General features: G+C 44.5%; 1 protein-coding gene across 1 annotated transcript in view; it reads left to right on the top strand.

Annotated features, from left to right (window-relative positions):
* SLC9A2 (solute carrier family 9 member A2) overlaps positions 1–27,375 on the top strand; it is an 87,099-nt gene that overhangs the window by 23,684 nt on the left and 36,040 nt on the right. The window contains exons 2-3 of the mRNA XM_067704049.1: positions 10,278–10,741; positions 17,963–18,213. Of these exons, the coding sequence (XP_067560150.1) occupies positions 10,278–10,741; positions 17,963–18,213 (715 nt within the window). The remainder of the gene's footprint in view (positions 1–10,277; positions 10,742–17,962; positions 18,214–27,375) is intronic.

The following is a 27,375-nucleotide window of genomic DNA, read 5'->3' as shown; positions in this document are numbered from 1 at the left end:
GCAGTGAGCAGGGGCTACTCTTCATTGTGGTGCATGGGCTTCTCATTGTGGTGGCTTCTCTTGTCACAGAGCACGGGCTCTAGGCGCACGGGCTTCAGTAGTTGTGATGTGCGGGCTCAGTAGTTGTGACTTGCAGGCTCTAGAGAACCAGCTCAGTAGTTGTGGTGCATGGGCTTAGTTGCTCCATGGCACGTGGGATCTTTCCGGACCAGGGCTTGAACCCGTGTTCCCTGCATTGGCCGGTGGATTCTTAACCACCGCGCCACCAGGGAAGCCCTACAATTGAATTTTTAATTTCAGTTGTTGTATTCTTCAGTCCTAAAACTTCCATAGGGTTTTTCTTTGTAGCTTCTGTTTCTTTACTCAGGTTTTAAATTTCTTTGCTCAGGCTTCCTATTTTTTTATTTGTTTCAAGTATGCTGGTAATTGCTCATGAAACATTTTTATCATGGCAGTGTTAAAATTTCTGTTAGATAAATCTAACATCTCTGTCATCATGATGGTGATATCTATTGTGTTTTTATCATTCAGTTTGACATCTTCTTGATTCCTGGTAGGATGAGTGGTTTTCTATTGGAACATGGACATTTGGGGTATTATGTTATGAGACCATGGGTCTTATTTATACCTTCTGTTTTAGGTGACTTCTTATGATACCACTCTGGGGGGGTGGTGGGAAGAGCTGCCATATCATTACTTACAGTGGGATAGATTTTCAAGTTCTCCACTTTGTCTCCCTTGCCCACCGAGGGTCTGCTCGTTACTGCTATATGGCGATGGCCGTCCCTGGTCCTTACTAGGTCTGCACTGACACCTTGGCTGAGATGGGGTAGGAGTGCCTCCTTGCTGCTCTCCTGGTGGCCTCCACTGACAGCCAGGGGAGTGGTGTCCTCATTACCATCCGGTGGAAGAGGATGTCCTGACTTGCCACCAGGCCACCTCTGGTCCACCTCAGTGAGGAGGATGTGGGGTACCTCATCAATGCAAATTCCAGGTCCCCCACGTAGTGTTCACAGGCACTGTGGGGGAGGGGGTGCTCATTTCTACCCGGTGGTGGAAAAAGTCCCACCGCCCTACTTTTTCCTTTCTGACACACCCTAGTAGGGAGGCTGGGGTGTTCCTTACAGTCTAGGAAGGGTGGGATCTAGAATCTCTGCTCGGTCTTTGCTCTGTGGGTTTGGCTGGAATAGAGCAGTTATTATCGAGAAGTATTACGTGTTGTGAGGCTGCCTCTTTCCTGGTCCGTTGTCTGGATGGAGTGGGCTTTGTTGGGGCTCTTGTTCTCAGCACCCATGGGCATTTCCAGGTCGCTGGCTTCTTCAGCTCCAAGTCTGGGATATTGGAGGCAAAAAGGAAGCACAGGGAACTCCCTGCTGTATTGTTCTTCAGATCTCGAGGTCCCTAGCCGTCCTCCTTCGTCTCTCCATCTTTCAGAGTCTCCTTGTGCTTGTTTTGTACATGATACCTAGGCTTTTTAAGGGTCCTAAGTGGGAGGAATAGAGAAGAATACATACTCCATCTTCCCAGAAGCAACAGTTGGATTTTTGTTTTTTTAATCTTCATTTTCTTACTTTTTTTTTGGCAGACTTTACAAAGGTGAATTCAGGCATACCTGGCTTTTATCTTAAAATTCTTTACTTTTTGGCCACTGATTATAATATATCACTTCTTTGTAAGTGAGATGATTGCAGCATAGGATTTTTCTTGTTTTCATAGATTTTTAAAATTTTAAAGTCTTTGATCTATATGGAATTTTCTACAGCTGTAGAAGCAAAAAAGAAACGTGTGTGTACGGGTGTGTGTATTTATGTGTGTGTGTGATTTCTCTTTATTTATGACCTCTGATACCTCTGATTAAATTACGCTTTCTTTCCCCATTGTTGTACCACTGTTTGACATTATTTGGACTTGCTGTTTCACCCCGTTGTCCATTATGGGCTTAATAAGAACACAGGGCAGTATTTTTGACAGTGGGGTGTTATTCAATTAAAATAACATTGAGTATTGTTTTTTATTGTTTTTAATGAAAGTAGTATATGTATGGTATTAAAAAAATTTTTAAGTTATCCTAAAGAGCTTATAACAAATAACAGTTCCGCCAGTTCCTTAAGCCTAGACCTGCTTTTCAGAGGTAAGTGCTTTTAATTTCCTGACGAGTTTTTTGTTGCTGTATCAGTTTTAGCCGATATCTCTCAGTTCCCATTTTCAAAAATGAGTATATTAAGAACTTTCTCTCTTCCATCCAGTTTTGACCAGATATACCTTTATTTTTATATTTTCAAGGTTGGTAAGATTTACATTCTGGCCTGTAACCATAGTTAACGTCTTTCATCTCTAAGCTGATACTGAAAGTTGAAAACTAATAAAGAGCATTTACAACGTTTTTTTTTAAAAAAAAGAAGTAGCAGCTCATTGCTCATCTATGATGTTCTATAGAAATCGTCTGCCATTTCTTCTAGCTAGATCTTGCTGTCAACTTGTTAAGCTCCCTTGGGTGTCTTCCAAGGAGATTCTGATTGGCATTTGCAATCTCAATTTTTCTCCCCTGAAATCTCCTCTCTCCCTGTTCTCATCTCAGTAAATAACCCCGCTCTGTACCCAGATGTTTGAGCCGAAAGCCTTGGATTCACCTTTGATGCAGCTGTCTCAACGAAAGAAAACACACTCCCTGTTTTTCTCTCTTCACTCACAGAAGGCTTCTGGGCACCAAAACGTGTGTGGGTTTTCCACACCACGTAGTTCTCATCCTCTGTGGACTGTAGCTGGGTGTCCTGCAGTTCAGTTCAGTTCTGATATTATCCCCCTGGACTTGGCATCAGATCCCACTCATCCCGGGCTCAGTCTCACAACACCGCCCCCATTGCTGCTGCCATCTGTGAGTCCCAGGTGGTCACCTGTGCTCCTTACTGGCTGACTATAAACTGGGGTTCTCACGATGCCTTCCATGGGCTCAATAAGTTGCTAGCACAGCTCACAGAACTCAGGGAAACCGTTATGTTGACTGGGTTATTGTATAAGAAAGGATACGGATGAACAGCTAGATAGAGAGATACATGGAGTAAGGTCTGGAAGGGTCTTGAGTTCAGGAGCTTCTGTCCCTGTGCAGTTGGCATGTACCATCTTCCCAGTGGGTAGATTTGTTCATCAACCCAGGAGCTCTCTGAACCCCGTAGTTGAGGGGCTTTTATTGAGGCTCCATCACATGGGCCAGATCGATTAGTAAGGCCACCGCCAGTGGTGGGGGAGGGGTGGAGCGGAACATTCCAAGCTTCTACTCATAGTTGGTCCTTCTGGTAACGTATCCAGGAGCCTACCAAGATTACAGCAAAAGATGCTCCTATCACCCAGAAAATTCCAAGGAAGTTAAGAACTCTGTGTTGAGACTTGAAGGCAAAGACCAAATAGTAGAACAAAAGAGGCTCTTAGCACCATTATCACTGAGGGAGTTAGCAAGGTTTTAGGAGCTCTGTCCAGGAGCTGGGGATGAAGAACAAAATAGCTTTTTTTTTTTATTATTATATCACAGTATCACACTCACATCCCTCATCCAGGCCAGCAACACATTCTGTTGGAGCAACTCTCAAAATATATCCAGCATCCAACCTCTCCTCACTCTCCCCACCACGTTCATGAAAGCCACCATCATCTCTTTCCCATGTTGCTGGAAGATTCTTGACTAGTCTTCCTGCTTCTCTTCTTCCGCAGCAGCCAGAATGACCCTGTAAAACCGTGAATCTGATCGTGACACTCGTCTGTTCAGAAACCTTTGGTGGCCCCCTGTTGGTCTCAGAGAATGTCCAGAGTCTTTCCCGTGGTGACAGGCTTGGCACGCTCTAGCATTTTGCTGCCTCTCTTTCATCATTTCCTACCATGTTCTCCTTACTTCCCGTGCTCCAGCCGCAGTAGCCACCTCGCTCAGGGTGCTCCCAACTCAGGGCCCTTGTTCCTCTCTGTTTTAGAAAGTTCCTCCACCATGTCCCACACCCTCACTTCATGTAGGATTTTGTTCAGATGTCATCCATCAAAGAGGCTTTCCCTTCCCACACTGATGTCAGATTCTACCCCGTCCTGCCCTCCTGGATACTCTCACCCTTCTCTGCCTTTCTTTGTAGTGTTCATCAGCACCTGTCAACTGTGTATTTATTGTTTGATTTATATATTTTATTGCCCATCACTGAAGCCTTCCAGTGAAAAAAACTTCCTTTTATTCACCACTACATCCCTAGTGCTTTGATATGGTACCCAGCGCATAGTGGGGTCTCCATAAATGTCTATTGTATGAAAAAAAAGATTGAATGAGTTGGATACTTTTTATTGCTTGCTTTTTCCCTGTCATATATAATGCTGCAATGTAGTTTTTTCTTTTGTTATATGTAACTGGTTTTTTCTTTTTTTCATTGCTAGATAGTAGGATTCTGTCATTAACCCCTCCTTGTGCTGAGTGGCGCTCCTTACAGACAGGACTTTATGAGATCATGTATAGATCCCTTTGGAGTTTGGGCTGTTCTTACACTTTTCAGTCGCATGTTTGCATCAACTTTTTATTTATTTCTACCGATGGTTAATCACATACATCTGGTTTAAAACTCTAACTGGACGGCCTTGACCCTCTCATTTCCAAAGTCTGGTCTCTGGTTTCTTGGGAAGAGCTTGTCTGCTCCATGTGTGGAAGACAAGGATGGTTTGAGACACCCTCACTGGCTCCCCCTCCCCTTGCCCACAGAACAAAGGCGGGTTTTGAAGGATCAGCTCTCCAGGCCTTCTACAGTGTGGCTGCTGCCTGTTTGATGGCCCCTCTCCGTTGACCTGCCCTATACGCTTCATGTTCAGGCCAGCCCTGCCACCCTGTGCTCAGGATGCCCAGCCTTTCCTGCTGTCTTCCTTGTGCTTCATCCCCTCCGAATGGAAATATCCACATCCAGCTATCTCAATGCCACCTGTTCCAGTTCCTTCTTGAATTTCCTCATCTGAATTAATTTCCCTCCTCTCCTTACTTCCCTGGTACTTATTATACCTCTTCTTTTATAGCATGTATCACTTTCTATTTTGTACTATAATTACTTACAGTCTTATCTTATGTGCCAATATAAGCTCACTGAAGACATGGCCCATTTGTGATCCATCTTTGGGCCCCTCAGAGTCTTATACAGGGAAGGTACTCAACAAATACCCTCTTAAGGGTTTAACTCTGCTTGTTCCTTCTCAGGTTCTTCATGGAAAGACTAAACACGTATTGGTTTTCTCTTTTTTGTAAGTGGTCAAGTCATTTGGAAAAATTAAATACCATCTAAGTTCTGCTTTGGGATAATCCCAACAAAATTTTCATGTTTCCTTTATAATTTCATATTTTTCAATTAATCTATTATTATAAGTCCTTTGCAGATCTAATAAGTGGAGCATTTTTAAGACCTCTATCTTCACAGTTGTGCTACTTTTTGATGGAGAGAAATTAGATGTATGTTTCAATCCCAGCATGTGACTAAGTGTTGTGAGAAATCCATATTCACAGGTTAATGTTACTGACATAGAGCAGTTAATTCTGCTCTATTTACTGACTTCTATTCTTTTTATGTATTTATTTGCTTAGCTTTTTATTAGTTGCTTGTATTGTTTATTTACTCAATTTGATTCTACTTATTTTTAGAGTTAAATTTTCTTACTTGGTCTTTGTTGACTAGAGTTATCATGCAGTGATAGTTTGTTTTTATGTATCTGATCAGAGTGGTATTTCTTACTATTTTCTCTCTGCCTCTGTCAATTGCATGTTGCAATTCAATTTTTTTTTTTTTTTTTGCAGTACGTGGGCCTCTCACTGTTGTGGCCTCTGTATATTTGATTACTATGTGAATTGGGATACATAAAGTCAGCATTTTTAGACTTGAACACACTTGCTTATTTCTCTTAAAAACAAGTTTAATGTATTCCATAAATATTTACCTTTTGTTCTCCAACCAAATAGGCATAACTTTCTGAATATTCTTTAATTTAAATCCACAGTTTCCCAGAGTTGCTTCAAGAAGCACCAGCCGGGGAAGCTAGTTCTGGGTCTCACAGCCACAATGGCTGCCCTCACTGACCTTGTCCCCAGGGGTACTTGTTCCCTACTTAACACGGGCTTGGCAAACATTTGTGGATCTAATAAATATCATTATTTTTTTAGGCTCTCTTAAAACATGGAGCATGAGTTAGAACATGTGTGTCTGTATTCACCTCCAGTGAGGAGTTTCTCAACTGAAGGTGTTTCTCTCTTCTTACCTCTGCAGGTTTCCATTGCCCTTGCTGTCGTGCTGCTGGTTAATCAGAACTGTATTTTTTGGGAAACATTTTGTATTTTGTTGTTGTTGTTGTTGGTGGTGGAGGGGTGGTTTTCTCTGATGCAGATTTTTACATTGTTGCTCTTTTATAGATCCTACTGTCTGGAAGCTTCCTGTGTTATTGTTCACTTTGCTTTCTTTCCAGAATTTAACACATGGATTATTTTATGTGTAATGAGAAACTATAGTGAATTAATTGCATTGCACTCAGTTATACCTAGATCTTTAGTTTTTAAGTTCAGTTCATTCCAACACTTATATGCAAAGAGAAATGAAGATAGAGCCACTCGACTATGTATTTGGTGTGAGATCCTAATTCTGTTCCCTTTCCCACGAAGTGAATTTCTGTTGCAATTAAAATAAAATAAATTTTAAAGCATCTATCCTCACAGACCTTTATGTTCCAGAAATAAAAAGTGAATGACACAAGTACAATGCCCCAGACAGTCTAAATAGAAGTTAGCAGGAAATACAAGGTCCAAACTGAACCAGGGTAGTAAACCACAGCCCAGGGGCCAGAGAGGGCCCCCAGCATGGTTCTGTATGGTCTGTGGGTCAAGAATGGCTTTGACATTTTTAAATGGTTAAACAAAATCAAAACAAGAATGATATTTGGTGACATATAAAATCGTACTCTAGTTTCAATGCCCATAAATAAACTTTGATTGGAATACACCCACACCGATGCATTTAGATATTAACTCTGGCTACTTTTGTACTATAATAGCGAAGTATGGCCTGCAAGCTGAAAGCATTTACTATCAGGCCCTTTACAGAAAAGAAGTTAACTGACCCCTGGACTAAATAGTAGATTGTACCTTCAGTAGCTCATGTTCAGCCCTGTAAAAATCATCAAAAAGTTTTCTCCCGATAACTGATGTATTTGTCAATACTATTAGGTAGGATAATGACCCTGGTCTATCCAAGTTCATTTTCTCTTCAAGAAATACTTGGCTGTGGCCAGGGGAGCCATAAATATATGCACATGTGTAAATGCTGATTTATTTGTTTTATTCTGTGAACAGTGAAATTTAAGAAGCCTTTATTTTGTTTTGTTTTGCCTAACTGCTTTGCTAGGAGGTTTGACTCCTGCGGTTGGTGCAAGAATAGACACTTCCGCACGGAACCGTTTTTGCCAGGAGGGAGGGTTATAAAATTCAGCGTCTCTGATTATGTTCCCCAGAAAGCACCGGACTCAGATCTCTTGTGACTACGCTTCATCTCATCCCTTCTTGCCTGTGGAACAACTGGGCAGATTCAGTAACTGCTGTCCTATTTCAAGCAAGGGTCACGCAGAGCGGTGCCGAATGGCCTAAGCATTCGGAAAAGAAAGGCGAACAGCCTTTTCTAAATATAAACACCTGTTTTCTTAAACAAGTGCGCTTGGCCTGTTGCCGTTCTTCTCTGATTTTGGCGACCACGGGATTTTCCCTGCTCCCTCCCCTTCCTCCAGGCCTCCTTTAGCCCTCCATCCTGGTTTCCCGCTCACCTGGGATCCTGGTCAGTATCAGTCACGTGGCAAGCACGGCGGCCGTTGGTCCCTCCCCGTGATGCATTTAAGCAGGCAGGGTTTCTTCCTTTCTCCCACCTACCTGGTCTCCCACGCTCCGTTCTTAGGAGTAAGGATCTCCTTTCAACACAGTGAAGGACGGCACCCCCGTGTGAGAGCACAGGGTACCAAGGCTGGGTGGCAGAACAGGAAAGAAAAAGGCAGAAGAGGAAGCAGGAGCCCACCAAAGCAGGCTTTTTCCAGTTTCCAGTTGGTCTGCAGAGATCCTGTTCCTTGCTTCTGGGCATTTCTTGAGAACCGTTTTCTCTTGCTTTATCAAGTAGAAGAGAGACAGAAAACAAAATGTCCGGGCATACGTGACATTGCAGGCCAGTGGTTAGTTACTGTTACCACTCTTTATGGGAAAGGTGTGTGTGTCCCCATTTCACAGCTGAGCACACCTGGCCTGGGCCTGGTGGGAACGCCTCCGAGGCCACACGCAGGGAGGCGGGGAGCTGGATTCCAAGCCAGGGGGCAGCTGTTATGGCCCAGGGCACACAGCGTGCCCTCAGATTGGCCCTTTGTGCTCTGCATTCCACGAAGGAACAGATTGCACTGGACCCCAGGGGGCCGGGGAGGCTGTACCAGGACATCCTTATCTTACAGGGTAAGTTGGTATAGAAGCAGGAATCAGCCTGCGGAGGGGTTGCAAAGATGTGCTTTTCAGTGGACATATTTTTTTTTTTGCGGTACGCGGGCCTCTCACTGTTGTGGCCTCTCTCGTTGCGAAGCACAGGCTCCGGACGCGCAGGCTCAGCGGCCATGGCTCACGGGCCCAGCCGCTCCACGGCATGTGGGATCTTCCCGGACCGGGGCACGAACCCGCGTCCCCTGCATCGGCAGGCGGACTCTCAACCACTGCGCCACCAGGGAAGCCCTGTGGGCATATTTTTTTAACTTCTTTGTTTAACACAGAGAGGTCAACAGGCCAGAGGGTCAGGGGTCTGGCGTGGCTGCATCAGCTGAATGCGTTTATTCCCCAATGATGATTGGAGTCTGCTGTAACATGAGTAAGAAAATAATCCAAGCTAGAGGGATGAGTTGAATACCCAATATAAAGATGTTCGCTTCATTACTTAGAAATTAATTCTTAAAGAAATTTAAAATTTCTTCAAATTGTTACATTTTGGGGGGCCACACATATTTCATGCTATGACTTCAGTATGGTTTGTAGGCTTCTAAGGGTTTACTTGTTAAACCTGCGGTGATTGTAAGTTTCTAAGGACTTACTCTGTCATTTTAATACCGTCTTCCTATAATTCAGATAATTTCCATTTGCTGCTTTAATTCTAAAAGGTATGAAATGCCTTCAGGATGGCCCGCTGTTGCCTTGCCAATAAGGGCTGGCCTCACGTAAGCCCTGCCAAGTGACCTCCGTGTGTGAAGTTGCTTCCTGTGTTGCCCACATGCTGGTACCGCCCGCATTTCCCTCCCGTTCCCCTGCTACGGGCCGTCCCCTAACATGGTGTCTGCATTAAAGCCACACTGGGCTCCACCATGAATTAGGAAAAGGTGTTTTCTTCCATTCCTTCACTTCTTAGGAGCCTCTTCCTGCCTTCTCTATGTGATTAATGCAAGATGCTGCCTCATGCATGCCATTCTCAGCAGATTTCCTCTTCTCTGTTCCCTTAGTGATTGACTGGGGCTTTACCATATGATGCCTTATACTAGAGTAAGTCGTAAACACATCTGTTCCTGCCTTGATTAGAAACTCTATGACATTGGAGATCATGGTGTGTTTATATGCCCCACTTTTCGGTAGTTATCTGATGGACCTTTGATGTTGATTTGGTTGCCTCCGAAGGAGCAGACATCTGAAAATTAAACGTATTCAGCGTTCCAAATGAAGGAATCTGAAATTAGAAATATTGATATCCAGCAAGTTACACACTCTTCTCAATACCAGAGGAGACAGCGGTGATCCAGAACCTGGCCTGTGATGTGGCCACGTTGGCACGACCCCGTATCTTTTTGAGCCTCAGTTTCCACTTAAATAAAAAAAGGGGTGAAAATGCCTCCTTGCCTTACTCCTTAGGGTTTTTATGAGGATGAAATGGTTTGGGACATCTGAAAATGTGTTGGGAGTCACAAGGTTGCTTCAAATGTAAAATTGCGTTGTCTTCTTTAAGAAAATAGGCATTTAGATGAAAGCTGTGCTGTTTAGGTATCGTGTTCCTATAGTATTCCACTTCTGATTTAAATTGAAATGTGTACCTGAATGTGCTTTGTGAATAGTGTTAAGGGGATCGTCTGACTTTTGCATCGTAATATCTAAAGCCCGTGTATAGCCAATTACGTTGACCTTGGGAGAGTTTGAAACAGGACCTATTGGTTCTGTCCGAGAGAACCAGTTTGCCTTTTCCGTAATTCTCACGTAACCCAAATTTCGTCTTTATTTATTTTTTCTTTCACAGGCTTCCATCTGTATCACAAATTACCCACCATAGTGCCTGAGAGCTGCCTTCTCATCATGGTTGGACTTCTGCTGGGTGGGATTATTTTCGGAGTGGATGAGAAATCCCCCCCGGCCATGAAGACGGATGTGTTTTTCCTGTACCTCCTCCCCCCCATCGTGCTGGACGCGGGCTATTTCATGCCCACCCGCCCGTTCTTTGAGAACATCGGCACCATCTTCTGGTACGCCGTGGTCGGGACGCTTTGGAATTCCATTGGCATCGGGGTGTCTCTGTTTGGGATCTGCCAGATCGAAGCCTTCGGCCTGAGTGACATCACTTTGCTCCAGAATCTGCTCTTCGGGAGCCTAATCTCGGCTGTGGACCCCGTGGCCGTGCTCGCTGTCTTCGAGAATATCCACGTCAACGAGCAGCTCTACATCCTGGTCTTTGGGGAGTCCCTGCTGAACGATGCCGTGACAGTGGTGAGTGACGGTTCACACGACATCGCTCCGCCGGGCCGGGGCCGCCACCCACCGGCCGCCGAGGGGAGACCCTGTCTGCAGATCAGGCAGCTGAGCGGTCCCCGGCCCTGTGCTGGGAAGGGCCCCTCACTTGGTTCAAGGCTCTGTTCTCGCTGTCTTAAAATTCTCAGTCAATTTATTATTTGTTATTTATCTGTGATTCTGCCAAGGGCCCCTCACTTCATTTTGCCTGGATCCTGCCAGCTACGTGGCTGGTCCCTGCTTGTACAGCTTTGCTGCTGCCAGAGAAGCATCACAGTGACTGTGACCTGTGTACCCCTGGGGGTTTCTCACTGTGACGGCTTCAACAGTGATGGTTTTTGATCCGAATTCAAAGGACTCAAGGTCCCAGCGTTCTTTGTGGGAAGTGCTGCCCTCAGGGTGTGGCCTGTATAGTACAGGTGAAAGGATCACGCCCACTGAGTGCTGTTCTCCCTCTGGGAGGGTGTATTTTTTATTTCCAGATCGGAGGCAGATTTTTCGTCACACAACTCACTTCCTCTTCTTGCTCAGCCAGCAGACTCTGGGTCCTCACCATTTCCCCATAAATGGGTATTTATTCAGAAAATGCAAATTATTTTTAATTCTCACTAATTGCCGCATAATTAGAGTCAGAGGCTGTCATGAGCTTAACATTAGGAGGATTGAACTGCTTCCTGAGCTCAGGGAGAAGCCTCTCCCCGCACCCACATGGCTGTCCAGACCTTCTCCACCAGCCAAGGACACTCAGGTGACCTTGGGCTGGTTAACCAGTCGGCGGGCACTGGTGTTGCTGTTTTTAGGTTAGCCGGAATTCTGTAGTAGTGATGGTGATAGGAATGGTAGCAAATGCATACCTTGTGCTCGGAGTTTCATAACAACCTATGAAATAGGTATTCTTCCCATTTTGCAAATAAGAAAATTGAAGGAAATGTGAAGTAAAGTGTATTTAAGTAACTTAAGTAATTTATATTATCCCCTCTGTTAGTTAGTTCCTATTATTAAAATGGTATTCCTGATTCATTTAAAAGTTAACATAGATTTCAAGAAAAAAAAGAGTCAATTCGCTTCAGTTTTAGTGTGTATGTGTTACTTAAAGAATGCCTGATGAGGGTCCTTCCTTCGAAGTTGGAGAGAGGATTCTTTTTGTAATTTGTCACTTTTTTTAATTTTCATTTTTGAAAAATTTATTTATTTGGCTGTGCCGTGTCTTAGTTGCGGCACGCAGGATCTTCGTTGCAGCCTGCGGGCTTCTCTCTGTTGTGGCTCGCAGGCTTCAGAGCGTGCGGGCTCAGTAGTTGTGGCCCGCGGGCTTAGTTGCCCCACAGCATGTGGGATCTTAATTCCCCCACCAGGGATCGAACGTACGTCCCCTGCACTGGAAGGTGGATTCTTAACCACTGGACCACCAGGGCAAGTCCCCGAGAAGGTTCTTTGAATGATGTCTTTTCCAGTATGTGTAATGTCCTGTGTGTAGGTCATGGGGCATCTCATCCTCATCCAAAGATAGATTACTGTGATCAGCTTCAGAAACAAGCTTAGAATATCCTTTTAATAATTCAGTTAAACGTTACAATAATGTGACACACAAAAAACGAGTTAACGTAGAAACCAACATTATTCTCTGTTAGCCTGTATTCAGACCCCTGACCTGAATAAAATATCACCTTTAAGGATGTTCGTTAACTCCATGTGGATATTATTACATAAAAATAATTTACTGATAAGGAAATGCCATTTTTTAGTATAGCTAAGAGCTATTTTGAGACAGTGCGGTTACCTCACTCAAGTAACAAAATCCACTTCATTTATTCCATTATTCATTAACGGTACTTAGTCATTAACTCACCAGTATTAAATTTTAACTGGGAAACTGCCATAACAATGAAGATGTTTTATAAACTCATTCTCTTTTCCGGAGGCATGAAGTTTTCCATTGTGACTAATGTTTGATATGTACATTTTTACCTTGGTTCTAGGGAGACTGTGGGAATTTCAATGTGGGAATCTTGGGTCTATTTAGGGTATAGGAAACATTACAAAGAAATAATAGCACCCTGCTGCATTCCTCCTAGGGCAAGGTAGCAACATCAGGTCAGTTTCAGAAGGACCTGCTGTGTGTTTGCACTGCTTTCCCTTCTCTTCTGAGATTTCTCATTCAGTCGCCTCGGTGGTCCATTCTTTGAGCGTGTCAAGAATCAGATCTCAGCAAACGATCTGGCTAAACTACCCTTTAAAGCGTGCCTTCCAGAGGCACATCCTGTGCTTCCTGTCCAGAGGCTCGAAGCCATCAGATGTGGTTTTACGGTCGAGATGGAGGGCTGACCCAGAGAGGGCAGTGAGCCAGGTTGAGGGCCAGCCATTCCACGGCAGGAAATGGGCCAAGGACGGAGAAAGGGCATGGCTGCTCTTCAGATGCGGAGCCCTTGTTTCCAGGCCAAAGCCTGTGAGTCAGAAGGACTCTAGTGGTTTCAAATGAAAGAGGCTTCGTGGGTAGGTTCTTTACCCTGGGCCAAAAGCCGTGTGGACCCTTAAAGCCACCTCCCACAGGTATCAGGGCATGCTCGGGGGGTTTGCCCACCTGACACTGAAGAATAACCCACCAGATATTTCCTTCACCAGACTGGCTGGATAGTGGGCTGAATTGCCCAGGTGTTAGGAACAATTAGAAAATGGTATAAAAAATTATAATTTTTGTCTCCTAGTCAGGTGTTCTCAAAGAATAGAGGTAGAGATGTTTTACAGAAGATTCTTTGATTCATTCATCTAGTCTTATCTCTAGGAGGGTTTAAGGAACTCATGGGTTAGGGAAAGGTATGAAAAACATAGACCCTGCTGCATACATGGAGAAGGCTGAGTTACTAAATGCTGCAACTAGAAGGGTAGAGATTAAACAGAGAGAAGTCAGGTTCAAAACATAGGCTGGGGCTTCCCTGGTGGCACAGTGGTTGGGAGTCCGCCTGCCGATGCAGGGGACACGGGTTCGTGCCCCGGTCTGGGAAGATCCCACATGCCGCGGAGCGGCTGGGCCCGTGAGCCGTGGCCGCTGAGCCTGTGCGTCTGGAGCCTGTGCTCCGCAACGGGAGAGGCCACAACAGTTAGAGGCCCGCGTACCGCAAACAAACAAACAAACAAACAAAAAACATAGGCTGGAGGATGAGCAGAATTGTAGGTCAGGCAATTAACTGGGAAGTTCAATAGTGAGCTTAGAAGATTTGAAAGGGAGAAAATCTGCCATAAAAATGTCTCAAAGCAAAGGGAAATTGATAATATATAATATAAATTGAAGTCAAACTCTTTGTTCTGTGGTCTGGGGCTAGATTGGAATTAACTGGAGAAATGACAGTCAAAAAAGAAAAAGCTAAGATTTTTAAATGGGATTTTTGTGCTTTCCCTTATAGGAAATATTTTAAGAAAACCTTTCAAACTTTCCCCTGTTGGGTAAAGATTGTTCAGGTTCTCAGCTATCTGAGAAGTACTGCTGTTTCCATTGTGGTCCATGATCGAATGAGTTAGGCTTACATGGTAATTTCTAGAAGGTGTGAAGGCAACCACTGAATATTCTGACACATTTTCCAAGAACACTTAAAGAGTTTCCTCAGTCTACCCTAACTAGAGTTGGTTAAGGAGAGCTGGCTCTTAAGTCAGAAGCTAGGGATACACACTAATGGCCCAGACATTATGTGCCGTGCAGTGGAATTTAACTCAGGAAGCTGGAGGGTAAAGAGGGACCACTTGGTACTTAATTTGGCTTTTGCAAATAGCAGAACAGATTTAAAATTACTTATGCAGAAATGATTATCCTTTGTGTTTCATATCAGGAAAAGTGACCTGAAAACTTTTTCTGGAACAGAGCTATGCTGAACAAAAACCCTGTATTGTTTGCATCCTTGCAGTACATGATTTCACTGCACTGTTGCACATTTTAAATCAAAGTTCAAAACAGATCATATCTAATTTTAATATACACAAGTATTTTTTAAAAAAATAATAATGAATAGAAACACTTGAAAGTACTCAGCTGTCACATTAGCCTGTTATATTGATGGAATCCAGCAAACAGTCACCCCTGGCTTTTCGGTTTGCTAAAGATACAGTTGTCACGTTGAGGTCAACTTTGCACAGACCAACTAGAGACATAATTGTAGCCACATACATAATACATATACATATACTACATATAAATTATAACTTCAAAAGCACCTTTCTATATAGATTCCTTTGTGGTAAAATTAAAGGATGTAACTGGCATGAACTAACTGTGGGGTTATGGCTGGTTGTAACTAAAAGAATTTTATCTTGTGCCCATCCCTAGGTATCAGGTTCAGTGTACAACGGGTGGGAGGTTATGGAAAGCTTTCTGGTTGTCAAGGTAACGTCTCTACCTAAGCTAGTTTCTCGTAAGGTGGCCCCAGCATCCGAGGAAGTGGAATGATGAAACTGGAGCTTCTGACAATGCACTGAAAGTGAAAAGCCAGTGACTCAGCTTTCCTCTTTGCAAAGCCTAAAGGGATATTAAACACAGAATGTACATTGGAGAGACGCCATGGCTGGGGCTGCCTGGAAAACAGCTTGGGAAAGATGACGGTGTATTCCCGTTGTTCCTTTGGAATGAGTGCCTGAGCCTCCTTTGGGGGCCTCATCAGTGTCTAGATGGGGTAGGGAGGGGAGCTGAGACAGAAAGAGGAGAAGACGTGGGTTCTGTGCACAGGGAATTTCTAATTCCTCGGAGGAAATGAGGTTGGCATTCAAGAGGCAACAGCAGCGACACAGGATGGCGCGTCCCCAAATGCCGGATGGTTTGGGGCATCATCTGTGTTGCAGGAGGGGCAGAGGGAAGGACAACTCAGGCGCCGTAGGGATCCAGGAAGGCCGGAGAGGAACAGCGACTTGAGCGGCGCCATGGAAGACAGATAGAGTTTCCCTCGGTTTAGGGGCTGGGTTTCTATCAAGAGAAGCCGGGGACAGGGCTGAATACATACGGTGTGCTTTGTAGAGCCGTGGTGAGACCCTGTCCTAGACCGCAGGGTGTCACAAAGCATTAAAAAAATGCATCAGGTGTACTGAGCCTTCTTCCCTAAGTCAGGCAGCCAACGATTTTCAACTTGGGAGTGAGGAATGGAATAAAGGAAAGTGAGTCTTGTAGTAGCTGCAGGGGGCACTCAACTGGTGCGGGCAGGAGGCAGGCAAGTGGAAACCGGGGGTCGGAACCCAGAGCCCGAGTCGCCCGGGGAGGCTATCTGTGCAGGGCTGGAGGCTGGAAAATCTGTCCCTCTCCCTGGGCAGCAGGTGACGGGTGACCGTCACCTTTTGGCCTGGGCTCTTTAGAGGCAAGGGGTAAATATAGAACATGTCCGATCCGCTCTCAGGAAGTGATCATGGCGTGTTGATGTGGATGAAATCTGACGTGTGCAGCAGTCTCTGGATGCGAGGAAGCAGCACGACCTGAAGCCAGTTCTTTTTTGGCAAATGATGACCCTTCAGGATATTTAAGTCCTCAGGCTTGTGAGTTGCTTTTTTTCTTCTCTTAAACTCAAGTCATTTCTTGGAGGTCCAATACCAAATGCTCTCAACTGTCACACCAACAATCAAGAGAAGGGAAAAGCCCACTGCTTTCTAAGTAATAATCCACTGTTTTTTTTTTTGTTTTTTGTCAAAACCAACAGACATTTATCGTCATCTACTAGGCAACATGGAAGAAGTAAATCATAGTAAGGCGAAATCCTTAATTACAAGGAGTTTATGATCCAGTAGAAAAGAGGAAAAAGTTCCCCGAAACCTGTAATGTGTAGGCTATAGAGGACTGTTAGTGAAGTAGAAAAGGATGAAATGGCTTTTGCCGGGACACACTCTGGTTAGCAGAGTGTCTGATTCATTCTCATGGTTAAAATTGAAGAACTGACCCAGACGTAGGAGACCTGGATCCTGGTATCGCCTCTGACGTTTTCTGTGCCCGTGGACGGATGGGTTTAATTTTGAGTTTCTCAGAATCCCAAGGAGGGTGTAGCACGGCCTGTACTCCAAAGGTGTTCATCCCAGTGTCCCATTAGCCGGCTTCCCTGGAGATTCCCTCTGCAAATATCACAAGAAGCAGGGCATGTGCCTGACTGTATTTCACTTGCTGGCTTCGTGAAAAAATTACTCCGGAGGAAGGCATCACTTCCCATGCCATTTGCTCAGTGGTCCTTGGAAACATGTTTGAAAGCATCCTGCCCGGCAGGTGTGAATGCCTGACATTTTTGAAGGCTTAATTAAACTATGTAAAAGACTGTGTAAATTTTTCAGAAACCAAGCAACAGTGTAGTCTCGTCATTTTAGAAGGACACATGTGCATGAAGTTATAGTAGATACACACACACACACACACACACACACACACACACACACACACACACACACACTGGTTGCTGTCTCTTGGCTTGAAGAAAACCCCATCAGGTCTTGTGTTTCACCAGAGGTGCATGTGTGGGCGGGGCAAGGACCTCAGTGACCTGGGAGGAGGATGTCTTCAGGGAGGGGACCTGTATGGATGGGTGGGTCCCTTCCATGGTGCAACCCCACAACAGGGGCCTTGAAGTGTCCCTAAATTCACAGCCAGCACCGACAAGCTTTCTCTGTGACATACTCCTTCCCAAGCATCGGCAACGCAAGCAGGGTATGTTGAAGGGCAACCAAGCCGTTTAAAATAATCCTTTAGGATCCGAAAAGTGATGTTTTAGCAGTAGGTCACGTAAATAACTTTGAAGTTTCCTCTCTCTCACGTCTAGAAATAGTTTTCTTGATGACACACTTTCATCAGTGCTTTTTGTTTGCAGCTATTAAATGCACTGTTAAAATGTGAGATAAAGACGGGCTTCCCTGGTGGCGCAGTGGTTGAGTCCGCCTGCCGATGCAGGGGACACGGGTTCATGCCCCAGTCCGGGAAGATCCCACATGCCGCGGAGCGGCTGGGCCCATGAGCCATGGCCGCTGAGCCTGCGCGTCCGGAGCCTGTGCTCCGCAACGGGAGAGGCCACAGCAGTGAGAGGCCCGCGTACCGCAAAAAAAAAAAAAAAAAAAAAAAGAGATGCCCAGTCACTTCCACTGATCGTCCACTTTGGGGCACAGAAGACACGCCCTTGTTAGGAGGCAGGAAGATTTCTGGGGCCGTGAGGATGTCGGGGAAGTTGGGGGGTCCTGACGTGCCCTCTGCCTCTCCCACAGGTCTTGTACAACCTGTTCAAGTCCTTCTGTCAGATGAAGACCATCGAGACCATCGACGTGTTTGCCGGAATCGCCAACTTCTTCGTCGTGGGGATCGGCGGCGTGCTGATCGGCGTCTTCCTGGGCTTCATCGCGGCGTTTACCACTCGCTTCACACACAACATCCGCGTGATCGAACCGCTCTTCGTCTTCCTGTACAGCTACTTGTCCTACATCACAGCCGAGATGTTCCACCTGTCGGGCATCATGGCGTAAGTATCGAACTCCTTGTTAAAAGCACTTGGTGGCATTTCGTGGAATTCATGTATCCTAAGCTGCGATGTGAAAGTTGAATACGTTATGTAAAAGAGGAGATGTTCTTGAATTCTTTTAAGAAAAATTAAAAGTAGATTTTCATTACTCTTTGTTTCAAAAAAATGAAAGTATGGATCAGCTAGATGTATCCTAAAGCGGAACTTCCCTGGCGGTCCAGTGGTTGAGACTCTGTGCTTCCACTGCAGGGGGCCCGGGTTCGATGCCTGGTCTGGGAACTAAGATCCCGCATGCGGCCAAAAAAAAAAAAAAAGTGTAGGCAAGTGATCTGGTGCTAAAATGGAAGCCTTAAAAGTGACCTCTTGGATCTCATGAAATAAGACAATAAAGTGCTGGGGTGGATGGCCAGGCACCAAGAATTCTCTGAGTCTGATGCCCATTCAGTGTTGCTCAGGTCCACTAACTCCACCCAGGCTGTATCCCCCAAACTTCGTCTGGAATTCTGGAATTGCTTATGTCAGTTCCTTTGAACGATGTTAGTAGTAGAGAACCTTCGCTCTGTATGATAGATTTGATGTGAGATCATAGCTTTACATCATTCAAAGCAAAATTCAGTGAATAAGGCACGCCGTCGTGTACTTTGAGTTCAGCTTCTTAAAGAAAGAGGTATGGTTATAAAGCAAGAAGTGGATAAAGCAAGAAATTATTTATTAACGACACAGTTGTGTATCGTTCACTAACTGATTTGGAAGGATGTTCTCAAAAGGTTGTACGAGTGGCCGGTAGCGTTTGGATCCAGTTTTAGCCGTTGGAGGGTCACTTTGAAGGAGGGTACTTGTTGGGTGTGGATGTTTCTACAGCTTCCAAGAATAAGCCTGTCATATTATGGTCACACCTTGTATAGGGCCAGTGAGAAATGCTTACTAATGGAATGCCTTTCAAAGTTTTAATTTGGGGGAATTCCCTGGCAATCCGGTGGCTAAGACTCCACACTTCCACTGTTGGGGGCCTGGGTTCGATCCCTGGTCAGGGAGCTAAGATCCCTCAAGCCTTGTGGCCAAAAAAAAAAAAAAAAAAGTTTTAATTTTGACAAATATTTATTTACAGCTTAATACATGTTAAGCTCTCCTGCTGGGGCCTGCTTCGCTATTTAGAGTTTTGTGTTGTAAATGTAGGTCTAGTTCTTCCTGAAGTTTTCTCTTGCGCCCTGATTTAGGTGATGCTTTGATTAAGGATTGCTTTGCTTTTGCCCCGCACCACCACTTTCATAGCAGCAGCAGATGAGGTTTGTCTCCCTGCACGAGGAGAGTGGAACCCACTGTAGTGAAAGCCATGTGTTAGAAGGTTGTGTGGTTTTCTGTATCCCAGGGAACCTAAATAAAGCACTGTATTAATCCAGTCTGACCCAGTAATGAAACGTGCAGTGCCTTCCTGGTGGCTATTCATATCATTTTTGTATGACCTCCAGTTTCCTCACTGTTCTTTGACTGGTGTCATTGAAAGTGTCCGATCAGCTGGTGACAAGGTCTCTGCAAAGATTACAGGGCAGGGACTTTGTGTCTAGTTTCCCAGCAGTATTGTAGCAATGGTTGGTGTAAGAACCTTGAATATATTTCAACCGAGTGCATATGTAAAAGTTCTAGAACCCTCACAGAGTTATCTAAATATGCTTGTCCAGAGTGTGGGGAGGACAGGTGAAGTGTTGGATGGGGTTGGCGTGCTGGGATGTCTCTGCTTAGAAATGTCTGGGGGGGCCCAGAGTCCACAGAGCTCGTGATGCCTCACGTCCCCGACCTCCTGCAAAGACGGGATCAGGGCTTTCCTTGCTCTGGGAATTAGGACGTCAGGGAAAAATGGGGCCACGTATTCCTGGGAAACTGCACGGCTAGTTCTCTACTGTGGTTTGTTGGCAGATGAAAAACCTCACTTTTGTCCACAACTTCAAAGTAAACATTTACCGTACAGCTTAGTGCACAGAAAAGTCCCTTATTGCATTGACACGAATACTGCCATAGCACACAGTGAGTGCACTAAAATTATGTTAACAATTACATGAAATATTCCAGGAGATTTAAACACTTTTGCATTTTACCATGTACCCCTGTTAATGCTGTGAGAGCGAACGAAGGGACAGATTTGCGTCGAAGTGCGTTTGTTCTCAGAAGTCACACCCTTGTTTCCTAGGGTGGGGTGATTAGCGTGGTCTTCAAAACCTGACCGTGTGTGTTGTCTCTGTATGGGGTACATCACAGACGTGCATGTCCGCCCTTTGGAAAGTGCACTGTGTGCGCTTCCACGCTGTATTCACTGTCCTTGCTGGAGGATGTCGGTCCCGGGCATCGGTGTCCTGATGTAATTAACATTGCACATCCACGGACACCTCTTTTATAGAACTCGTCATTCTTCCGCATTTAACTTGTACCGAGTGTAGAAATTCCTATCGTACTTCACGCTGATGGCATCTTCTTTTACCGTTTAAAAGCAGGTGTTAAGGTTAATGGGAGTGAAGGCACGTGACTTCTGAGCATGCTCAGAAGAGTCTCTTTTTGTTTGTTTGTTTGTTTTTGCGGTACGCGGGCCTCTCCCTGCTGTGGCCTCTCCCATTGCGGAGCACAGGCTCCGGACGCGCAGGCTCAGCGGCCATGGCTCACGGGCCCAGCCGCCCCGCGGCATGTGGGATCTTCCCGGACCGGGGCACGAACCCACGTCCCCTGCATCGGCAGGCGAACGGAAGAGCCCCTTTTTGTTTAAGAGAAATGGGAGCCACAGGGAAAGGGAAGTCGGCAGAGGGGTCAGACAGCTGGGGAGCTGAGAGAAGGGTTGCAGCACGTCTCTCTGAATTTGTAAGAGTGTGGAGCGTGAAACCTGGTCCTCCCAGGGTTTGTCCTCCCCTCTCTCCCACTTCTCCATCCCTCTCGCCTTCTTCCTTCCTCTTCTTAATGCCTTTCCGATGCCCCTGTGCTTCAACTTTGTCCTGGGTGGACTCTTGGGCAGCCTGTCTTAGAATGAGATCATGTAATGAGCAGGTAGTTGATACAAAAGTCTGATGTAAAAGAAACATCTTTCTGTAGAGCAGAAGATGGGTCTGGGTTCAAAATGCAGTGTCTTGTTCTTGTGTGTGTGTGTGAAAGTTTACAGCAGCTTTATTCATAATCACCGAAACCTAGAAACAACTCAGATGTCTTTCATCTGGTGAATGAATAAATTAATTATGGTACATGTGTACAATGGAATCCCACTCAGCAATAAAAAGTAATGAACTATTAACATATGCAACAACATGGATAAATCTCAGATATATATTGCTCAGTGAGAGAACTCAGATTCCGAAGGATAAATTCAGTGTGATTCCAGTTATAAGATATTTTGAGAATGGCAGAACTATAGAGACAAAACAGATAAGTGATTTCCAGAGGATGGACATGAAGAGAAGGGTTGACTAGGAGGGGGCAGAATGAGAGAATTTGTGGGAGTGATAAAACTGTTCTATATCTTGATTGTAGTGAAGGTTCTACAACTGTATGCATTTATCTCACTTCACAGAACTCTATACCAAAGAAAAGTGAATTTTACTCTATGTAAATTAAAAAAAATTTATTGGAGTATAGTTGCTTTACAGTGTTGTGTTAGTTGTAGGTAGGAAAGCACTGGGCAGGATTCCAGCATTTTGATTTCTTTGGAAAGATGTTGGAAGCAGTGTATCCTGGCATCCACAAAGCCTGCTGTCACTGCTGTTGGTTTTTTGTCATGAACTTGTGATCTGATATGATCTTCACTGACAACAAGTAAATTAATAGGAGGTGGAGTTCCACCTGTCTTCTCGTTCTTTGTCTTAGAAGCTGTTTGGAGAGCTGGCTTCTGGACAGTCTTAGGTTTTCTTTCCCCTTTGTGGCCTCTCCTAATAGTTCAATTCTTAATTTAACGTTAAGGAATTATTTGTGTCCACGTGTTCCTGTGTGTTCAGGAGAGTTTTAGCTTCAAACACTAGGGGGTAGATGAAAGTTCCTGTTTTCTAATTTTCTAATATCTTTCTGCTCATTTCTATACTGGGATAAGTTGTTGTAGTAGGGAAAGTGTGTACGTGTGCATGTGTGTGTGTGCGTGTGCGTGCGTCAGAGTGCGTTTCCACAGCTCTAGAGCTAAAGTTAAGGGAAAGTCTCTAGTCTCTCAAACAAGACCCCTCACGCCTCAATAGCATTGGACCCTTCGAGTATCACAGCTCTATAGTTGGGGTTGGAGAGGGGACTCATAGCACTGATTTTAGAAATTTGTGTCTTGGCTCACGTGTTTTGAACTTTATGTTCAGAAAACTACGCAGGGATAAAACAAAAATGATTCCCATCATCCCCCTTACCCAAGGACACTAACAGACGCCTAAGGGATTCCTAAGTTCAGATCCACACCGACATGAACTGAGCTGGGACTCTGTTCCCTCTTGTGGGCATCAGGCACCTTTCTGGTCCTCACCTGGTACATTGCCCTGGGATCCAGGCATGGGATGCTGAAAACCCACCGTCCTGAAGAGGGAGATGCTTGGTCCCCACAGCAGCCGGCAGCCTGCCGGGAAATACTGATTTCTCTTTGCTGTGCTCTACGAATTAAAAAAAAATGGCCACATCCTCCTGATAGGACAGCAGGCACCCAATATTCTTTAGTTCTGTTTTCATGGGTTGATAATTCCTTAGTCTTTCTTCTCTAGAGGACACTTAAAATATTTTCGATTTGCTGTTTCAATTATTCTAGCAGCATTATTGCAAAGAAAGTAGGAAATGGTAATTACCAGTTCCATCTTATGAATGAGCAAAGTGACGCCCTGGTGGGCAAAAACCATGGCTGTAGGGTGAGGCCTGAGCCCTGGGTCTCCAGTTAACAGGCCCGTCCAGGATATGTCCCAGTATCCACTCTAACAATAAAAACAAGCACCGGGCTATTGTAAATAGAGCTGCAATGAACATTTTGGAACATGACTCTTTTTGAATTATGGTTTTCTCAGGGTATATGCCCAGTAGTGGGATTGCTGGGTCATATGGTAGTTCTATTTGTAGTTTTTTAAGGAACCTCCATACTGTTCCCATAGTGGCTGTACCAATTCACATTCCCACCAGCAGTGCAAGAGGGTTCCCTTTTCTCCACACCTTCTCCAGCATTTATTGTTTCTAGATTTTTTGATGATGGCCATTCTGACTGGTGTGAGATGATATCTCATTGTACTTTTGATTTGCATTTCTCTAATGATTAATGATGTTGAGCATCCTTTCATGTGTTTGTTGGCAGTCTGTATATCTTCTTCGGAAAAATGTCTATAATGGAATATTACTCAGCCATAAAAAGAAACGAAATTGAGCTATTTGTAATGAGGTGGATAGACCTAGAGTCTGCCATACAGAGAGAAGTAAGTCAGAAAGAGAAAAACAAATACTGTATGCTAACACATATATATGTAATCTAAAAAACAAAAAGGTTCTGATGAGCCTAGGGGCAGGATAGGAATAAAGACACAGACGTAGAGAATGGACTTGAGGACATGGGAAGGGGGAGGGTAAGCTGTGACAAAGTGATAGAGTGGCATGGACATATATACACTACCAAACGTAAAATAGATAGCTAGTGGGAAGCAGCCGCATAGCACAGGGAGATCAGCTAGGTGGTTTGTGACCGCCTAGAGGGGTGGGATAGGGAGGGTGGGAGGGAGGGAGATGCAAGAGGGAAGAGATATGGGAACATATATATATGTATAACTGATTCACTTTGTTATAAAGCAGAAACTGGCACACCATTGTAAAGCAATTATACTCCAATAAAGATGTAAAAAAAATAAAAAAAATAAAGACAAGCACCTTTCAATGACATTTTAAAAATGAGACTTTCACAGGAATTTCCAGAATGCCGGGCTCAGGGATAAAGGAGCAGGGCTGCGCTCTCTGTTCGGAAGCGGTCACTGCTGAGGCTGTGAAGATCATGTCCCCTTTCTTTCCTGTCTTCCTGTGTAGGAATTGGTGATTGTCATCTGTTGAAAACTTTGAGAACAATAAGAAAGCATGCTTTTGCTGGCCATCTTGTAGCTGCTTCTTCTGGTTGCTCCTGGTTTGCCCACCAGGTGTAGCAGTTAGAAGACCATCTCTTCAAGATACAGTCGTACAAAACCAGAGCCCTACAGGCCACGATGACTAGTTCACGTTTACCGGTCTTCTCAAAATATGGGGGGAAAGAAAAGAGCACGTGACATTTCAAGACATTCATAAAACATGATCCAAAGCATGTTTGATCATTTGTTTATTTTGAGCGTAAGACAGGTGTCTTTAATTAATTTTCCCTAGGCTTTTCTCATGTTTACTGGGTGTTTTGCTCCATGTGAGAAGGTGACCTGGAACTTTAACAAAGCAATCTGGATAACACAACCTGGATAAATGCTAGTCTGCACACAAGTCATCAGTCATCACCTAGTCTCTGGCCTGGCCTCCATGTAAATCGAATTAGTCTTAAAGCCTGAAACAAACAGAGAGCAGGCCACATCATCTTATTTCTAGTTGGAGCTTTAAACTTCAAATTCACCCCTAACCTAACACCCACATCTTCCCCTGAAACAAAAAAAAATTTTCTTTTAGAAGAAATGGCTATTAAAGACTGAGTCAGTTGCATAAGAGTTGGCTTAATCCTGCAGCCTGCGTGCAGAGTAGCTGTTGGCTTCACTGCAGGCCAGCTGGGGCTCTTGGAGCAGGACAGGTAGAGACGATGCTTTAGGCCAGGGCTAAGTCCAGGTGCTGGGGGGTGGCTGTGCATGCCTGCACATCACGTAGAACAGCAGGGAGGTAGAGTTTGGAGGGAAAGGAGAGAGGGGACCATAACGCAGGCTTCCATCTATGGCTCTGGGTCTCGTGCTCTGTTCACCGTCTCTTTGTACCTTATATTATCTTGGCAAATAAAAGTTTTGTTTTTGATGATGCTGTATGCCTTCACCGATAGCTCTCACTGGTCAGAACTGACCGCTTTAAAATCTTATATGGGGACTTCCCTGGTGATCTGGTGGTTAAGACTCTGCGCTTCCACTGCAGGGGGCCCAGGTTCGATCCCTGGTCAGGGAACTAAGATCCTGCACCCCGCGTGCTGTGTGGTGCAGCAAAACAACAAAAACAAAAACAAAAAGGCTGAGTTTTTACAGTGACCAATTCAGTTCTATTTAAGTTAAATCAAATTGTAAAATAACAAACCTATGAAAGTGGAAGAACAGTATGTATTTCAAAACTGCCAAAATAAAATATTTTAAAAAAACCCTTATATGACCACCTCAAACACTAAATGGCACGGGGGCAGTGGGTAAGGGAGGAAGATAGTAAACTGAGGCAGGAAATTAGTTAAACAATAGAAAAAAGACAAATCGTATCTCCCTTAATTTTCTGGACACATTCAGGAAAAACGTGAAAAAGAAACAAACAAAACTGTATTATATTTTTAATGGTGACTCACCTATCTTTTGTTTTCTTTTGTATAATTTTGCCTCACCTGCAGGGCAAAACTAGAAAAGTCAGGAAGGAATTTGCAATTATAACCCTTTTTTTTCCCCTAGCTTTATTGAGATGTGATTGACACACCTCATTGTGTAAGTTTAAGGTGTAAAAACGTGATGATTAGATAATATATGTATATTGCAAAAGGATCACCGCCATAAAGTTAGCTGACACGTTCATCACCTCACGTAGCTACCCTTCTTTGTGTGTGTGTGGTGAGAACTTTCACGTACACAATACAGTATTGTTAACTGCCTGTACTATCGAATGTACCATCACATCCAGGATTTTCCAGTCACCATGCTGCCCCTTAGATCCCAGAACTTATTCATCTTATAATTGGAAGTTTGTAGCCTGTGACCACTGTTACCTGTTTCCCGTACAACCCCTGCAAGCCCCTGGCAACCACCAGTTGACTCTCTGTTTCTGTGACGTTGCTTTTTTTAGATACCAGATACGTGAGATCACACAGTATTTACCCAGATTAGTGTAAATGATTTGGGAACTTATTTTCATTTATTTTGATGGTTTAAACTTCTAATGAAATAGATTCAGCTGGTAAACTCCAGTATTTGCTTGGTTTTTTGAAGGAGGAACAAAACCGGTGGACGGCCACTTTTTTTGTTTTCCTGAGTGTAGTCCACTCTTGTGGTCATGTGCTACATGTGGCTTTTGAGCGCTTAAAGTGTGGCCAGTCTAACTTGAGGTGTGTTCTAAGTGTAAAATAGACATCAGATTTTTAAGATTTAGTAGGAAGAGATTGTAGAATATCTCATTAATGTTTTTTATATGGCTTGCATGTTGAAATGACAGTGTATTAGATCTGTTGCATTAAGTAAACATATTATGAAAGTTGCCTTCACCAGCATCTTTTTACATTTTTTAACCATGACTATTAGGAACTTGAAGATTACATATATGACTTGTATCGTACCTCTGTTAGCTTTGCTCCGTAGAGCTCACCATTCGTTTTTGCTGTTTGATTCTGCCATCACTTTGCTTTTCTGACTGTTTCTTGACTGGTCTTTGTCTTTATCTGAAAATGATTATATTACTGCTGGCCTGTGTTTCAAGCATACTGTAGAAAGTGATTTGATGATCAAGTCATCACTACATTGCTCTTGGTCTAGAGCTTACAATTTAAAGTGGCACGTTCGTCTTTCAGACTCTGAAGGCTAAGCAATAATAAGGCTAAAGTTATTTTCTAGTTATATGTAGGCCAAGGTGAAAAATAGGATTATAAACAGAAATGTAAATACGGTATAATTTCCAAGAATAATTCCCTTTTCTGGTTTTTTTTTTTTTTTTTTGCGGTACGTGGGCCTCTCACTGTGGCCTCTCCCATTGCGGAGCACAGGCTCTGGACGCGCAGGCTCAGCGGCCATGGCTCACGGGCCCCGCCGCCCAGCCGCTCCGCGGCACGTGGGATCCTCCCGGACCGGGGCACGAACCCACGTCCCCTGCACTGGCAGGCGGACTCTCAACCACTGCGCCACCAGGGAAGCCCCAGCTGGAAAACTTTAATTCCATCATCAAGGTCTTGGTCCAGTCTTCCTGCCTCTCATGCCTTTGTCAACAGTCCCCAACTAGAGTCAGTGGATGCCGCGGGTCCCTTGATGCCTTGTGTTTCATCACACTTTTGACCCTGAGCTGTGA

The sequence above is a fragment of the Pseudorca crassidens genome, chromosome 14 (genome assembly GCF_039906515.1).
Source record: "Pseudorca crassidens isolate mPseCra1 chromosome 14, mPseCra1.hap1, whole genome shotgun sequence".
NCBI classification, from domain to species: domain Eukaryota; kingdom Metazoa; phylum Chordata; class Mammalia; order Artiodactyla; family Delphinidae; genus Pseudorca; species Pseudorca crassidens.
Note: the sequence above shows the minus strand (reverse complement) of the source record. Positions and strands in the feature narration are given on the sequence as shown.